The 17,959-nt window shown below is 41.0% G+C and overlaps 1 protein-coding gene across 2 annotated transcripts in view; it reads left to right on the plus strand.

The window, feature by feature from the left end:
* The window catches only part of LAMP2 (lysosomal associated membrane protein 2), a 33,371-nt gene that overhangs the window by 3,060 nt on the left and 12,352 nt on the right, over positions 1–17,959 (plus strand). For both annotated transcript variants that reach the window (XM_060086589.1, XM_060086588.1), the window contains exons 2-6: positions 7,921–8,039; positions 8,730–8,943; positions 12,833–12,991; positions 13,922–14,109; positions 15,058–15,180. In XM_060086589.1, the coding sequence (XP_059942572.1) occupies positions 7,921–8,039; positions 8,730–8,943; positions 12,833–12,991; positions 13,922–14,109; positions 15,058–15,180 (803 nt within the window). The remainder of the gene's footprint in view (positions 1–7,920; positions 8,040–8,729; positions 8,944–12,832; positions 12,992–13,921; positions 14,110–15,057; positions 15,181–17,959) is intronic.

The following is a 17,959-nucleotide window of genomic DNA, read 5'->3' on the forward strand; positions in this document are numbered from 1 at the left end:
AATGAATTATAACTGACTAGAGAACTTTATGAAGAAAAGCTGTATAGAGGCATTACAAAGAGAGTAGTGGATGAAAAACTTTTCGTAGCATCACTGCTTATGTTCCCTTTCTGACATCATAGATTTCAGATTTCTGTGGTTATTGATTCCTGTAACTAGTCTGACATCTGGTTTTTATAGGGTTGAGGCTTTTCTGGGTGGGAAAAAACCTGATGTAAGTGTCCTGAGTGTGTACTTCACTGGTAGGAGTACCTCCTTTCCACAGTTGTGTGTACCAGCCACTAGGTGAAAGGGATAGACAGAGCAATGGAGAAGACAGATCAGGTTCCTGCTCTCACGGAGCTTACATTTTAGTGGGGGAAGACAGCCCAACAGGTAAATAATAGAATTTCAGTGATAAGCACTGTGAAGAAAATGAGGCAGGTAATGAGGAAGAAGAGCAGACGATAGGTAGTGGGTGGTGGGGTGGACCCTCCTTGACATTTTGTGGTCAGAAGGCCTTCACTGTTGGGTGACATTTGAGCAGAGACCTGAGTGTTGGAAGGAGGCCAGCCAGGTGACTTATTTGGAGGAATAGGAGTAAATCTTGTCTTTCCCAACCTCTTAGGTTATTAGGCTAGCCTATTTCCCACTCTTTTTTCCCCCCAGTAATAGTCAAGTCTCCCCTGTGGTCTTAGTCTCTGAGAGTGGAGACTGTCTTCTGTACTGTTACTTCCCATTGTCTCCCTAGCACAGGGCCATGTGGCACATGGTTACCTCTCAGTAAATTTTTGTTGGTGGGCACTGGGGATATGATGGTGAGCTAGACCAACTCAGTCTCCTTTTTCTTCTGTGAACCTTAAATTAGGTCTTGCAAGATATTTTTTGTGTGTTTTCCATTGGAGAACTTCAAGATTAGTGCTAAGCAGTACAGATAGCAACTTATTAAACTATAATCCCATACAATAATGCTAGTATCTTACCTGTAGCCCTTCACATACACCTACATAGTAGTGGAGGTTAACCTGGGGAGCTAGGAAGTCCTAGGTGAACAGGAGAATAAGCTTTCCACAAAGAACCAATCTCTCTCTTTTGGAGGTGATCAAAAAGCAAGAAAGTAAGCACTGAGATTTTTCTGTAGCCTTACCACTGATAACTTTGATTTCAAGATTCTGCTGAAATTGTTCTAGCTTTAATAAAGATACTTGAGGGGCTTCCCTGGTGGCACAGTGGTTGAGAGTCCGCCTGCCGATGCAGGGGACACGGGTTCGTGTCCCGGTCCGGGAAGATCCCACATGCCGCGGAGCGGCTGGGCCCATGAGCCATGGCCGCTGAGCCTGCGCGTCCGGAGCCTGTGCTCCGCAACGGGAGAGGCCACAGCAGTGAGAGGCCTGCGTAACGCAAAAAAAAAAAAAAAAAGATGCTTGAAAGGACAGGCTTATTATTCATCCATTAGTCATTGGTTATCACACCTGATAGGATTTATAGATATTCACATATTCCCCATGAATGCAGCTTTCTTCCCTTATATCACTGAGTGGAATTTGTGATCAAGGATTATTTCACAGCATTATAGCTGACTTCAGTGCTCCATGGTGCAGGAAGACTGCTCTTCCTCCTGTAGTGACAAAAGCATTCCAATCATAATTTCAGATTAAAATGATCAGAGATCCCATCAGATCCAAAAGTGTACTTTATAAGTACTTGTTGGTATCCTGCTGTGCATTGCAAAAGAATTCTGGAGGTCTGCCAAACAGCACTCAGCAATAAGCCCTTTCCATTAGTTGAATGGTGTTGAGTCCTATTTCCTTACCCACTCTCTGACATTAAAAAAATTATTTCATAGCTTAAAATCTATTATTACTTTTATTTTTTAAGAGGTTTACCAGAAATCCAGAGTATCAGAAACTGAAACGGTAATCGTACTTACATTAGGAATTGAGGAACAGTCAATTTGACTTAACAGACCTATGAGTTGAAAAGAAAGAGTAAATAGATATTGTTGCCTATGTCCTGATTTTTTTTGGCTTGTTTTGTTTTTAAGACCCTTTGCTCAACCTCATTCTGAATTGATGAGTTTGAGGACAAGAGTCCATAACTAAGTATGATCAAACTAGACATACCTAAAATTTGGGAAGGATCCCTTTAGGTGCCGTGTTTACTAGAAGGGAAACTTTTAAGCTGGAATCTCTAGCTTGCTTGGCAAAGTTCTCTTAGCTCTGAAGGGCTTTCATGCTTTCAAAGAATGTATTGGAGAAGTACACACTACAATTCTTAGCAAGGTTAACTTGCCCAGAGTCTCACAGCTAGTAAACTGGACTGCCTGATTTGAATTCTAGCTTTTCAATGCCAGTGATGGGACTCTTAATCGTCGCATTATATTGCCTCTTAGATCATTGTTTGTTTTTTATTGGTTTTGTTTTACCACTAGTATTATGTTCCCACCCCACCCCCATATTGTGTACAAATGTATATTTTTCAACTACACTTTGGGTCAAATAGACTTATAAAAACCTAGCCACTTTTTGCAGTGTGCCATGCTTGGAGAACAGAGTTTGTTCTGAGTTCTAAAAGAACCTATAAATGATCTCTTTGGAAACAAGATTAAGAGGATATTTGAATTTGAGAAAGTTGATTTTGCCTTTTTCTTCTCTTTGGAGAATAAACTGTCAGCTCTATAATTACACACTCTAGGATATATTCAGCTGTGGTTTTTTAATGTCAAAGCCTTTTAGACAAAAATGGTTTGGCTATTCGAAAATCAAACACTTCAGTAAGGATGGAAATGGCTTGCTGAAGATTTTTTTACCAAAGTGTAAATGTTTCAACTATAAACTTCTGGGAAAAGGATTATTCCTAGCTTGAAATCCATGTCAAAATTTATTGCGAAAAATGGACATGGGGGTTGAGGGAATATCCAGAAGCCTGATAGGTTGGGTTCATGATTTGGAAGAGCTAAAGGCTCTTCCTGTAATTAGATTAAGCTGTGTTCTGGGTCGTTATTGCATGGTATTTTCACCTTGATCTAATCAATCAGTGTTTATTGAGAATCTAATACATATTCAGCACTGCTAGGAATGATAGGAGATAGAGGGAGGTAATAAACAAACATGGTCTCCCCCACCGTGACACTTGTGACGGATGACATTCATATAAAAGACACACTCCTAGGGGCTGTGGCATAGATAAGATCATCTGTTTAAGGGAGCATATTGAAATTCAAATGAGTGGTAGAGACCTTATCAAAAGGGAATCTTGAATCTACCCATGTATATCATTCATTCATGGACCTTGTTACTTTTTTATTAGTTAACAAATTACTTGCTGTATACTATAATTTACCATGGCACATCAGTTTGTTGCGAAGTAACAGTTGAAAACTGTTGTTTTGGAGCTTATGACAGTAGGGGAGACAGGATTTACAGGCATAAAATAAATGAACAATTCATGATAGTGTAAAATACACTCAAGTGTGGGGCTATGCAGTATGACTGCTCCTTGAGGGCTTTTGTAGTCAAGGAAATCTTTATGGAGAAAATGGCTGCTGAAAAGTGGACAGCGTATCAGTCTGGGTTCTTAATTGTAAGCAACAGAAATAAAATCTCATTGTTGTTTTTTTTTAAGCAGAAAAGGAATTTATTAAAAAGATATTGGGACATGTGCAAACCCTTTGACCCTGCAATTTATTCCTAGACACGTACCCAATAGACACACATACACCTGTGTTCACCGATGTGTCCATTTGTAATAGAACCAAACTGGAAACCATCCAAATGCCCATCAGCAGTAGCATAGACAAGTAGTGAAAGAAGGCTATACACAGAGAGAAATGACAAACTGCAGTTACACACAACAGCACGGGTGAATCTCACAGACATAATATTGAGTGAAAGAAGCCAGATACAAAAGAGAGCATAGTGAATGATTTCATTTACATCAAGTTGAAAAACAGGCAAAAGTAAACTATACTGTTAGAAGACAGGATGGCAGCTGCCCTTGGGAGGGAAATCATAACTGGAAGGGGGAACAGGGGGACTTTGAGGAGTACTTGGAATGTTCCTGACACAATGTTTCGTGACACAAGCCGGTTCAGTTTGTGAAAATTCTTTGAGCTGTATACTTTGTGCACTTTAAATCCCTTCCGAATGTGTACTGTGTACTTTTCTGTATGTAACACATCAGTAAATTTTTACTTTATAAAAAAATGTTCATTAGGTAACTCAGAATTACTGGAGCTCTTGACTATATACCCCAAAGCATAGTTCAGTACCCCAACTCATGCCACTGAACTGCACTGCCATCGCCAAGCATTAACCTGCAGCTTGCACTGCTGGCCACTGCCACTAGCTGTTCTGGCCTTGTTACCTGGGACCCTGATCCTGCTGTAGCTACTTCCATCTGAGTGTGATAGTTCCCTTCTTGGCTGCATTTCACCGCCCTCTTATTCAGAATCTGGGGTGGATGCCTTTGCTGGATGGAGCCTAGTATAAGTAAGTGCCATCCTTACCACAAGGGAGGCTGGGAAAGAAAGTATCTAACATTTTCAGCTGTTGTAGTAGGTGGGGATATTTGCCAGAAATTGTAACAAAAAGGCAGGGGGGCGGGTGTTTCAGATTTTGGGACAGCGAGAAAGAGTGAAATCCCTGCTGAGGTGAACAAGTAGATTTCAAATGTTAGGAGCAGTAGAAGCCTGGGAGGTTGACTAGAGCATGGCGACTGGGTCCAGTGGAACAAGTTCAGGCAAATTAAAGGGTGTGTTCTGGGAACATGGCTCGAGAGAAGTTGAACGAATAGGATGGGACAAGATTAAAGATTACTTTGAAAGTCAGGCAGAGGAATTTAAATTTAATGTGGGAATTTTGGAGCCAGTAAAAGGTTTTGTTCAAGAAAGTATCCTGAGAGAAGAGGTATTTAATTTTAATTTTTAATTTTAAAAAAGTTTTTATTTTATTTATTTTTTGCTTTGTTGGGTCTTCGTTGCTATGCGCGGGCTTTCTCTAGTTGCGGTTTGTTGTGGTGCCCAGGCTTCTCATTGCAGTGGCCTCTCTTGTTGTGGAGCACAGGCTCCAGGCACGCAGATCTCAGTAGCTGTGGCTCCTGGGCTCTAGAGCACAGGCTCAGTAGTTGTGGCACATGGGCTTAGTTGCTTTGCAGCATGTGAGATCTTCCCGGACCAGGGCTCAAACCCCTGTCCCCTGCATTGGCAGGTGGATTCTTAACCACTGCGCCACCAGGGAAGCCCCAGGAAGAGGTATTTAAGGACCATTAATCTGACAGCAGTTCTAGGGGTAGCTAGGAGGTATCTGTAGTAAGTTAGGGGTGTGGTGGTGGAGTTGGAATAGAAATAAAAGGCAAAGGATTGAATTTCAGAGGTAATTTGAAGGGAAAAAAATCAATAGGACTTAACAAAGGGAATGAAGTAGAAGCTAATTCCCAAAACCTTTTGAGCCTGAGGGTCGGTACAAGGTCCTGCCTTTCCTTTCGAGCCAGTGAGGCTGAGAAGGTGGGCTCCATTTGGAGGAAGTCGAAGAGTAGATTTTCATTGTGGAATTGTTGAGTTTGAGGTGATACGCATTGAGTAAAAGTGGCTCCTGTGCAGTTGGAGATGTACACCGGGATGCCAAGGAAGCCCTGTGAAGGCATAGCTCTCACATGCTATGAAGGCATGAGAACAGAATGTTTTGGACCCTCGGGGCATTTCTCAGTTCTCATTTATGGGTTGGCAGGTAGGCTGTTTTGCTATTAATGTAGTGGCAAATGTGAACCACAACCTGTGCCTTCTGCTCCATAGGGTGGAGTTCTCCACCCCAGCACACGTTGATACTAATCACTGTTTTACACTGTTTTGTTTGTTACTCTAGTATCTTTGGAAAGAAAATGATTAATACATGCCAGGCTTTTCTTGGTTGTTTCTGATAGTTTTGAATGCTTTGAATATTCACAAGGAGAATATGTTAAAACGAGGGACTTTAAACAAAACCAAGAGAGACTGTGTATGGAAAGCAGGCCTCCAGGTGATAAGAAGAATTCTAAGCTGCAGTTCTCAACATCACTGCAGGGTAGCCTTGGATCAATGATGCCAGCTCCACTCCGAATTGTTCTGAGAAAAGAAAGCCTGTAAAACCTACTTGGGCCTCACAAGGTCTTATTGGAGCCTTAGTCAATAAATTTAGGCATTGTCAGCAACCACAAGCTTTAGCATATCAGATTCAGGCTTGGCGAGGCAGCCCGGTCTCCAGAGCATGCAGAGCATGACGAGAGCTTTGTGTACAGCTTGAAAGCTGTTGCTGAGGCACGCCTTCTTGGTATTCCTCTTAGGACTTTATTCTCTGAGGTCTATAGCGTGTCCCCACTTGTAGGTGACGCTGGTGTGCTCAGGTATCATTCAAGGCTATGCAGCTATCTTAACAGGAAACAGCTCACCCCTTGGGTATATGTGTGAGACAGTGAAGAAAATCCTTAGATGATGGCCTATGATTTCTGCTGCCGGTAAGTTTGCTGGTGTATCGTATTTTGAGTCCTTGGGCTCTTCAATGTAATAGGTAATGTCCCCATGTTTAACCTAGTGTAGAAGATCAGAGTCAAGTTAGCTGAAAAGTCCCAAGGCTTTTCTGTCCCTGAAAGGTTTCTCTGCTAAAGGAGAGGTAGCAGGTTGAGAATGTAGGAAGGGACTTTAAGTCCATGTCAAAAGTTTTTTTTTTTTTGCGGTACGCGGGCCTCTCACTGTTGTGGCCTCTCCCGTTGCGGAGCACAGGCTCTGGACGCGCAGGCTTAGCAGCCATGGCTCACGGGCCCAGCCGCCCCGCAGCATGTGGGATCTTCCCAGACCGGGGCACGAACCCGTGTCCCCTGCATCGGCAGGCGGACTCTCAGCCGCTGCGCCACTAGGGAAGCCCAAAAGATTTTTTTAAATAAATAAATTTATTTATTTATTTATTTATTTATTAGTTTTGGCTGTGTTGAGTCTTCATTGCTGCACGCGGGCTTTCTCCAGTTGCGGCGAGAGGGGGCTACCCTTCGTTGTGGTGCACGGGCTTCTTATTGCGGTGGCTTCTCTTGTTGTGGAACACGGGCTCAGTAGTTGTGGTTCGCGGGCTCTAGAGCGCAGGCTCAGTAGTTGTGGTGCACAGGCATAGTTGCTCCGTGGCATGTGGGATCTTCCTGGACTAGAGCTCAAACCCGTGTCCCCTGCATTGGCAGGTGCATTTCTGAACCACTGCGCCACCAGGGAAGTCCCACGTCAAAAGATTAATTAGGCTTTCTAATCAATTGGATTTTATTATGAAACAAAAATGATAAACGCTGCATTTACAAAAATTAACCTTTTGCTTATGGATCTAACAACCTTTGCAGTACTGTTCCTTTGGTCATGTGGTACACACGCTTAGCCCTGGCCCACATCATCATTTTTTCACATTGGAATAAAATAGTTTGCCAGGACTTCTAAGTGTCATAGGTCACATAGCTTGTGACAGGATTTAAAGCAGCAAGACCACAGAAATCAGATCTATCATTATTTATGTAGAGAAAGTTCCACCAGCTGGTTTGAGAAAAGCAGGAGTTTAACACCCCTCCCATGCTTCCCCTTCACCTCATTTACCTTAAAAAACAAAAGTCCTAACAGGTAAACTATAATTGCCCAAAACAAAACTAGCAAGGTACAGAGTGTGGAAACGATTATTAGGAGGTAAAAGGCAAATGTCACCAGTCTGTGCCATTACCTAAGCATCCTATGTTGAGTAAACTTTTTGGGGAAGGGGTATTGCTAACTTTATCAACAGGATTTCGATAAAAAGATAATCGCCAAGTTACCATATATATTAAAAGTACTTTGTTTCATTTTAGAGCTGGTTGAACTTCAGTGCTGGATAGAGCTTGTTTTTATTTTATGTATGTTTTTGTAGTCCAATTTAAAAATCTTACTCTTCTTAATAAATCTAGGAGCTGTCTCGTCTTATGCATTGGAACTTAATTTGACAGATTCAGAAAACGCCACTTGCCTTTATGCAAAATGGCAGATGAATTTCACAATACGCTATGAGACCACAGACAAACATAATGTAAGTATTTTTATTTTTCTTTGAGTTTTATAGTAGGAATTTACTTCTACTCTTTTTTTTAGCCGTTGTATTCATTTATACAAACAAGATTTCATATGTTAACTGACTTAACGTGTAAATTCTGTGGAGCTATTTTAGCATGTACACTTGAAGGTATTCTATTTAGTGTTGGAATGAATATTTTTTATTTTATTTATTTATTTAGGAATGAATATTTTAATTCATCAGTCCTTCAGAGGTTTTTTGGAGTTGGTTAAGGGCAAATAATCTGAAGACTGTATGGTGTTTCAGGTCTAACTACTTCTGTAGTGTTTGTAACATGTACTAACGTCAAAGCTTGTCCTTTTTTTAATAGCTTGCTATTAAAGTCTCCTTTGGGGGGGTATCCTCTCAATCCTTTTTGCCTTCTTATTTCTTTTGGTTAAGGTCCTGCCTGTTTACAATCTGATTTTTTTTTAAAAAATCAACTTAATAACAGAGGTTCAGGCCGGTTTTCCTTTTCCTTTTAGACTTGCATGGATTTGTCCAGAGGGACTGGTGTGTAGCTGAAGAATATGAGACTGGTCAGCACAGACGGGCCAGGCTGGCCACGAGGGGTGTGAAGTCACCTGCAGTGGCACCCCGCTCGGAAATGCTTGTGCTCATTGCTGCCTGTTTGGGCCTAACTCCCAGATTTTTTTTTTCTTTTAGAAAACTGTAACCATTTCAGACCTTGGTGCTGCAACATACAATGGAAGCTCTTGTGGGGATGACCAGAATGGTCCCAAAATCGCAGTGCAGTTTGGATCTGGTTTTTCCTGGATTGTGAATTTTACAGAGGAGACGTCTTCTTATTCAATCGACAGCATCTCATTTTCCTACAACACTAATGATAACACAACATTTCCTGATGCGAAAGAAAAAGGTAACCTTAAGAATTGGATTGTGTTGTGTTCTCTTGCTCTTTATTACTAATAAAAAGAAATGTAAATAATTTAAAAGCCATCCTTATGCAAGTCTGTCTTCCTGTATGGATTGAAACATCATGTCTTTGTATTCCCTTGCATGGCATAGTGTTTGACACAGTAAGGATATTTGCTGTCATTGCTTGGTGCTTTACTATGTACCATGTATCAATAGTATCCTAAGTGTGTTGCCAGCAGCATCTCACTTAATCTTTAACAGCAACCCTGGGAAGTAGATGTTATCTCAGTTTTAGAGGTAAAGGGAATGAGGCTTGATGAGATTAGATGTCTTTCCCAAAGGGCACACAAGCTAGTAAGTGCGTGAGCTGGTGTTTGAACCAAAGTGTGTTGAGCTTACAGAGTCCATGCACTCAACCTACTATTATTTATTTCATTCAATAGTGGGCACTCAACAAGTGTTGAATGAATGAGAAAATCCTTTACTAATAACTATTTTAAATGTGAACAAGTTTAGTAACCTGAGACCAGCAGAAATACTTCATCTTCAAATCTTTTTACCATTTAGGTAGGATTTTGACTGAAAAGTAAAAAAGGTAAGGAAAAAACGTTAAAAAAAAACCCGTAAGATGACTGAAATCAACATTTGCTGCTATTTTGAGAGAATTTTAGGTCAAAATGAACTTGGGAGGGCATTGGGAATTAGGCCATTGTTGTGACTACTAGAACTGAAATGTGTGTTAAAATATTTTGAAGGCATGGATAATGGAGATTTCAATCTTGTTAGGCATATAATTCTCTCCTTTCTCCCCCCTCCACTGAGACTGGGACATTAACACGGTGTTTGTAGTAGCTTAGCATTTCTCACAGATAGTATTTCATCCTGACCCCAGAAGCACAGGTAGATGGGCTTTAGTTTCCTGGACTTGGGGATGAGTGATTCATTTGGGTTTATGGGATATCAAAAGATCATATTTTAAAGATCCAGAAGTGAATGAGCTCATGTAAAACTTGAGAGGTATCACTAACTGAGACTTGGAAATTAAATCCTAGTTTTCTTTTTACTGATGTCTTCGTTTGAGAGGATAACTAAAGCAAGTTTATTATTGGATATCTTGGTATTTAGCTTTCTGCCATATATTGTCTTTCAGAACTAGTATTAGGATTTGCCCCTAACTTTCACCAAGCTTAAAAACTAATTGGAGAGACAAAGTGAAGTTGTTTACCCAAGTTACATGGATAAATTGGAAAGCATTGAGATCCTTGTGAATTTATTATTGTTTGTGTTTTGGGCACGGAGGGTTCATAAATCTTTTCTGACAATGTGAGGAAAGCTCTAGACCCTCTCAAAGTACAGAGTAAACTTTGCATATGGTACATAGTCCCTGAGCCCATCAGTGGATGCCTGTGGACAAGAGGTCCTGATGAGGAGCAGAGGTCAGTGTGCATTGAAGGAGTGAGAAAGCTTGGTGTAGAGAAGGAGGACCTGAGCTGAAACTCGGCCTAATGGTAGATTTTGAATAAGTGGAGAATTTTGAGCAGAATATTTCCAGCAGGGGGAAGCATAGTATGCACAGCAGTAATTGGAGAGCTGCCTGATTAAAATAGAGGCTGTGTGTGTAGTAGAAGGAAAATCAAGTTGGCTAGGTGCAGTGAGTCTAAATTATAGGGGACCTTGGAAGCCAAGGAAAGGCATTTATAGCTTGATGGGGTAGGCACTGGGGAACCATTTTATTTTTTTAAGCAGGAGAATGATGTAACAAAAGCAGAGACAGTAGTTTATAAAGAATGTTCTGCAGGATTAATTGGAATTGAGGAGACTACAGGCAGAGATGCCAGTTCAAGAGGCTGTTATAGGAATCAAGTGATGATGTAATGAGTAGCCAGACCAAGGGGTGTGGCAGTAAAAGCAGATGGGGTTTAATCTGACAGATTTGATGGAAAAATTGTGGACTCTGAAAGGTTAATGCCAGTCTCTCCCCCCTTTATTTATTTTAATTTTTTTTTTTTGGCTGCGCCGTGCAGCTTGTGGGATCTTAGTTCCCTGACCAGGGATTGAACCCGTGCCCTCGGCAGTGAAAGCATGGAGTTGTAACCACTGGACCACCAGGGAATTCCCTCATCCCTTTTATTTTAAACAAGGGAAGATGCAATTTTTATTGCTAGCTTCTGTGTAATATTTGCAACTATTTGAGATTTTAAATGGCTTCCTTAAATAGACTGTTGATGTTTTTTTCTTTTTTTAATAAATTTATTTATTTATTTATTATTTATTTTTGGCTGCATTGGGTCTTTGTTGCTGCATGCAGCTTTCTCTAGTTGCGGCGAGCGGGGGCTACTCTTCATTGCAGTGCACAGGCTTCTCATTGCGGTGGCGGAGCTTGGGCTCTAGGCGTGCAGGCTTCAGTAGTTGTGGCTCGCGGGCTCTAGAGCGCAGGCTCAGTAGTTGTGGCGCACGGGCTTAGTTGCTCCGTGGCATGTGAGATCTTCCCGGACCAGGGATCGAACCCGTGTCCCCTGCATTGGCAGGCAGATTCTCAACCGCTGTGCCACCAAGGAAGCCCTAAAAATGACATAGTTTTATAGTGTAACTCCAGTATGTTTATAGCTTGTTTTTGCACTCGTTTGTTTTTGAGGTCTATCTACATACAGCTAGTTCATACATCTATTCACTGATGTTAACAGTGGGAAACAGTTTTGGAGAAAAATGTTCTGGTTCATTGGTTTAAAAAATTTTTTTCCTTTGGCCGTTAGGGGGTGCCAAGGCAGCATAAGTCCTGCCTTGCTATGTGATGGAGAGGCACAGAAGGCAGCCTATATTAAGGGCCTTGAATACCTTCCTTCCTTGCTTCTCCAAAAGAAGCTAAGCCATTTGGGTGGATAAGTGTGATCATAGTCTTTTGAAGTTTCACCATATAGGCGTTATAATAACTCTGCACAGAAAGGTGGTAACTTATTGCTTTCATATTCTGAAATTTTCCTGAAATGGAATAGTCTTTAAATCCTATGCAGGAAAAGGTTTTGAAAACTTATTTTAGTTACTGTAACTTACTTTGGGATAGTAGCACAAAAATAATCGTTGATTATTCCATCTCTCTTCTTTGTTTCGTCACTAAGTTCTGTTGATTCTACCTTAGCTATGTGTCTTCAATTTGGCCTCTTTACTCTCTTCTTACTGCCCCTCACTATTTTGGTTTAGGCAACTCCTCGCCTTTCCCCTTAACCAGCTCATTGGCCTTCTAACTAGTTTCCCTCTTTTTTTTTTTTTTTTTTTTTTCTTCTTTTTGCTGTATGCGGGCCTCTCACTGTTGTGGCCTCTCCCGTTGCGGAGCACAGGCTCCGGATGCGCAGGCCCAGCGGCCATGGCTCACGGGCCCAGCCGCTCCGCGGCATATGGGATCCTCCCAGACCGGGGCACGAACCTGTATCCCCTGCATCAGCAGGCGGACTCTTAACCACTGCGCCACCAGGGAGGCCCTAGTTTCCCTCTTAAATGACTTTCCTTAAAAGTTTTCTGCTCTGCCTAACCTCTACAGTTTTGCTATGTTCCTTAAAATAAATGGTACATTTGTTATTCCCAGCTTTATAAACTGAAGCTGACCTTCTATTGCTAACAAAACAAAGCCCAACCTGTCCTTAGGCCATAGAAGATGCTTCAAAGTGTGACCACCTGCAACTTGTCTTTCCTTCCTAATCCCCATCACGTCTTTCCTCTTACTCCTTGTGTTTCTGCCACAGTGAATTTGTCAGTTCCTGAACAGGCCTTGTCTTTTGTCACTTCAGGAATGGGGCGGGGCAGGCAGACAGAAGAGATGAAAGTCTAATGTATATTTATATGATCACTTTCCTCCTACCTTCTTGGAAATAGCTATTGTTAATCTTCTTTTACAGAAAATTTTACTGTTTCTGACCGTGTGGCATTCAGTGTTCCATTGAATGACATCTTTAGATGCAATAGTTTATCAACCTTAGGAAAGAATGATGTTGTCCAGCACTATTGGGATGTTCATGTACAAGCTTTTGTCCACAATGGCACAGTGAGCACAAAAGGTGAGCACTTAAAAAATATATATTTCTATACTTGGGTCCTAACTTAAGATTAGAGTATACCAGGTAGCTTTAGTTGAAGTCATTATCTTAAAGCATTTATATGTTAAGACTTACACCTTACACTGCACTGTAAAGATTTTATAAATAACAGCAATTCTTATTCTTGTGGAACTTGCACTTTTACGTTTCTGATGTACATGTTGTGGAATGGTCTTTTAAAATATGCAACCTGTAGTGTTTTCAGTGGATAAAACCTAATCTTTGTTTGAACAAATCCTCAGATAGCATTTGATCCTCAGCTCTTCAGCTTTTGAAGATCCAAGACAAAGGCTGAGAAATGGGATTTCTGTGTTCTAATCTTGACTTTTATAAATTGATTTTGTAACTTTTATATGACTTTATTGGAAATACAATAATTTCTCGTGCACCAGTTCTGGAAAACTACCAACACTTCCTAAGAAGAGGTTGAAATAAAAAGTTCATTTGTATTTAAATCCTTCAATGATTTTTAAACTTTTGTCAGTTAAAAACAGTATTTTTCCTTATAGTGGTCATATGTGGAAAAGAAGAGGGCAGGCCTAGGTAGGGGCAAGCTGCTTTCAAACTTAAACCTCTGATTTTCACCTCAGAGACAGATGAAGTTTTGGGGGAACAAAGGGACTTAAGGGTATGAAAAATGAGTGTATGGCCACACGTGAGTAGATAATGCACTTGTATGTGTCTGGAGCCTGTCTGCCATGTCATAACTCTTAAGACTGTCTGCATATGAAGCAGCAGTTTGAGGACCTCTGCCTCATTTAGTTTAAAATAATACTATCAAGATATTCTCTACCCTAAATATAACCCTTTTGGACTTTTATTGTGAGAAATATTTTGCTCTTCCCTGGCCTTATGAATTAAAAATTTTATTTTGTCCTTTGTTTGTTTCAGAGTTTTTGTGTGATAAAGATAAAACTTTAACCACAGTGGTGCCCATCGTTCCCACCACTGTGCCATCTCCTACTACAACACCCTCTCCAAAGGAAAAGCCAGAGGTTGGATCCTATTCAGTTGTAAATAGCAATGGGACATGTCTTCTGGCTACCATGGGGCTGCAGCTGAACATTACTGATGATAAGGTATAGTTGTCTGTTTTTATTGATACATTCTTTCTGTATCTCCTTTCAGATATAGTGGGTCCAGCCTTCACCCCAAGAGTAGTGTTATTAGAATGATGCAGTTTTAAATAGAGATTTGTTGACTTGTACAGTTTTGTGTGTGTGTGTGTGTGGTACGCGGGCCTCTCACTGTTGTGGCCTCTCCCGTTGCGGAGCACAGGCTCCGGACACGCAGGCTCAGTGGCCATGGCTCACGGGCCCAGCCGCTCCGTGGCATGTGGGATCTTCCCAGACCGGGGCACGAACCCGCGTCCCCTGCATCGGCAGGCGGACTCTCAACCACTGCGCCACCAGGGAAGCCCGACTTGTAGAGTTTTGATTAATTTGAGTTATTATAACCGTGAAGAGTTAATGTCACTGTCAAGGTGTTGTATTGGCCAGCAGGAAACCTAGTAGTTTAAAGGACTCTTTGGGGTGTAGATTCTTTTTGCCATCAGTAGATCAGAATACGAGCAGTTGATCTTTATTTCAGTCAGTTTAAAATATAACTCCTTCACACTTTTACCTGAACCACACTAGGTGTGGAACAGTGCAGCTGTTTCTCCAGCTATTTGATGACTTGAATGGTATAGGTAGATAGATATAGATAGGGGTGTACGATGGCACTTCTGGGACTTTAAACCAGCTAGACAGATGGCTCTTGTGCTCCATTAAAAAATGTGTTTTCAGTTGGCTCATTATTTGAGGAAGCTTTCCTCTGGTCTTCCTTTTTTTTTTTTTAAGTCTTCTGAGTCATAGCTTGAGGACCTGGGCCAGCTTTGAAAGTAAGGTATCATACACTTAAGTATCCATATCTAGGAGACAAAGAATTTTTTTGTTCTCCACGAACCTGGTCTTATTAGAGTATAAGGTTTTGCTGTAGATTTTTATGGTTCATCTGTACCTCTCTCCCCTCTTCTTCCCCTGAAGGTTGCTTCGGTTATTAACATCAATCCCAACACAACCAACTTCACTGGCAGCTGCCATCCTCAAACTGCTCTACTTAGGCTGAGCAGCAGCAGCATCAAGTATCTGGACTTTGTCTTTGCTGTGGTGAGTAACAGGTTTATCAAAAATTAGGGGAGCACATCTGAAAGTCTAAAAAGGGGTGTGTGTGTGTGTGTGTGTGTGTGTATTTGTTGAGAGGGATAATTACCTCTATTTTCCATTTCAACACTACTTAATTATAAAGTGTAGTCCATTGATCCCCATTAATCCCTCAGGGTCACTTAGATGTTCTGTGGGCTGGACTCGAATTCTGCTATTCTGTTTTTAGGTAGACCTTAGGGTAGGAGTAAGAATTAACCCATATTAAAAAAAGGTCTAGTCTATCCATATAGATGTATGTTATAATAAAGTCTATTTATAAAAGACAAAGTAAGTTCCATAATATTTTTCTCTATTATTGGTTAGAAAATTCTCATGTTTGTCTGTTAAAATATTTTAGGCTTTTTCAAGGCTATACTATTTGTAATAGTATCAGTAATAATGATAGCTAACACTTATTGAGTACTCACTATGTACAAGGCTCTGTGCAAGTACTTTACGTGCATTACGTCAGGATAGTTTGTAATGGCAGCATTCAGGTTTTTGTTGTTCATGATCACATCAAGGGCTGAACCCTAAGCAGAAGTTTCCATGCATGTTCTGCTTCTAGGTAGCATAAATTGATCATTGGGGACCTTTATTTCCACCTTCTCAGAAGCAGTTGTTATCCCCATAATTTTTCAAAGGGTGTGTGTGTGTGAGTATGTACACATGTTACAGCAAATTGGAATGGGGAAGAGGGGCTATCAATGAGGGAAAATGTTGGACCACCAAAGTTATTGTATAAGGGCCTAAAAATCAGTTCTGCTTTTAAATCAGATTACTCTTATCTAGGGATGGGGAAATAGTCTCAACATCTGATATATGAAAAGTTAGGTATGTCTTTGTTTCATGTCTGAACTTGGTATTTTGAGAAATACCAAGAAAACTTGGTATCTTTTCTCTATGGAATATATGCCGAGTAATTGAGGATTGTATTTTAGAAAGGTTTATAAAAACCTTCCCTTTTCCAGCATTCAAATAATTACTCCATTGTAGTACATACATGACCAGTGAATTACTATTAAGAATGTCTAGTTAAGCTTGTCGTCTTCAGTGTGATAAGAGCAGGCTTCCCAAGTTACCTCATAGAGATTATATTATAGTCAATAAAAATGAAGAAAGTAATATTTTAGATTCACTCCCTTTTGAGTGATTGAGCTTGATCTTTCTCGCTGAGGTTAGATCCTAAAAGGAACATGGTTTCTTCTGACTCTCATGGGGAAACTTGTAATATTTAATGATTACAATATTGAACTGCCCAGCAGACTATTCTAAAATGTAATTCAAAATAGTGACATTTTAACCATGATATAGGCACTTTGAAAAATCAAGAAACATCTGCAGTGTCACCAGAGTTCAGTGGGGCCCATCTCACCTTCAATCCTATCATGACACTTGCTTCTAAGGATAATTTATTGAATTCGGTGTATGTGCAGGATGTTATGGTGGGATACAAAGAGGAAGGCCTGTATTCTTCCGATGCCCATGGATTAGTGGTAAAGATAGCAATGTACTAATAATTACCATTTTTATGGAAGGCCTTGAATGTCATGCTGGCTTTTGGAATTGATTCTTTGGACAAGTAGAGTGCTGTGGGATGAGTGCTAGACCAGAGGAAGATACAAAGTGCTATAAGAGTGTAGAAGAATGAGCCATTAATTCTAGCTAGAGTAGAGTCAGGAGGGTTTAACAGAAGAGATGGCATTTAAGCTGGACCTTCAAGGATGGGTCAGATCTGTACACATGGGGGAGAAGGTGGGGAGTAAGTGAAAAAGTACAAGCTACCCCTGGATAAAGGAACACAATCAAGACCAGGTGGAGAATGAGACATGTAGCATGTTTAGTGAAAGATAAGTTTGGAAGAGTACTTGGGACTAATTGTGGAGAGCCTTGAAGGCCAAGCCAAGGAGAGATGCGATAAGGTTGTCAGGTCCTCTTTATGCTTCCTCCTGAAATTCTCTTAGTCTGCCCCCTGGTTTTCATTCCCTACTGATCCAGGCCTGCATTACCTCTTACCTGGATGTTTCACACAGCCTCCTAACTAGTCCCATCTCTTCCTCCCCTCCCCCAATGTACTTCGGCATCAGCTTGATCTTCCTGAAGCTCAGCTCTTCCTCAGAAACCTGCAGTGGTTCTGTTTTGCCGACAAGAAAACATCTAAATTCCATGCCAGGGTAGTTCAAGCCTCCCCTCCCTGCCATGCAATGTAACCTGCATATCCAGCTTTATGATTCCTTCTTTCCCCTTATATGAATCTCATGCTTCCCTTACCCTGTTCCCTGTGCACATCCCGTGTGGTAGGAGAGCGTATGAGAGCCAGTACCCAGGCTCTGCAGCCAGACTTCCTGGTGCCAAATCCCAGCTCACTGACTACTGTGTAGCCTTGCGGAAGTTACTCAACACCCTCCATAATTCAGTTACAAAATGGGGTGTTGTAATTCTTCCATTCCGTGAAGCCTCATATGTAAAGTTTTAAGAACAGCGCTTGTCACTTCATAAGTTCTCAAATGCTCGTGTGCTTGTGATTATGCTCATTTTCTGACTACCTTTACTCATGCGGTTGCTTTCTCGAATACTCGTTTCTGCTTGTTTCCTAATTGAATCCTACCCAATTCAAATGGCCCATCCCTAAGCTTGTGTTACCTTTGCTCCTCCCTTAGTTTGAAGTAACTTCTCGCCTTTTAATTTTCATAACCTATCACTTTTTTTGTAATATGGTTATTTATTTATATCTATCTTCTCT

The sequence above is a fragment of the Mesoplodon densirostris genome, chromosome X (genome assembly GCF_025265405.1).
Source record: "Mesoplodon densirostris isolate mMesDen1 chromosome X, mMesDen1 primary haplotype, whole genome shotgun sequence".
Taxonomy (NCBI): Eukaryota; Metazoa; Chordata; class Mammalia; order Artiodactyla; family Ziphiidae; genus Mesoplodon; species Mesoplodon densirostris.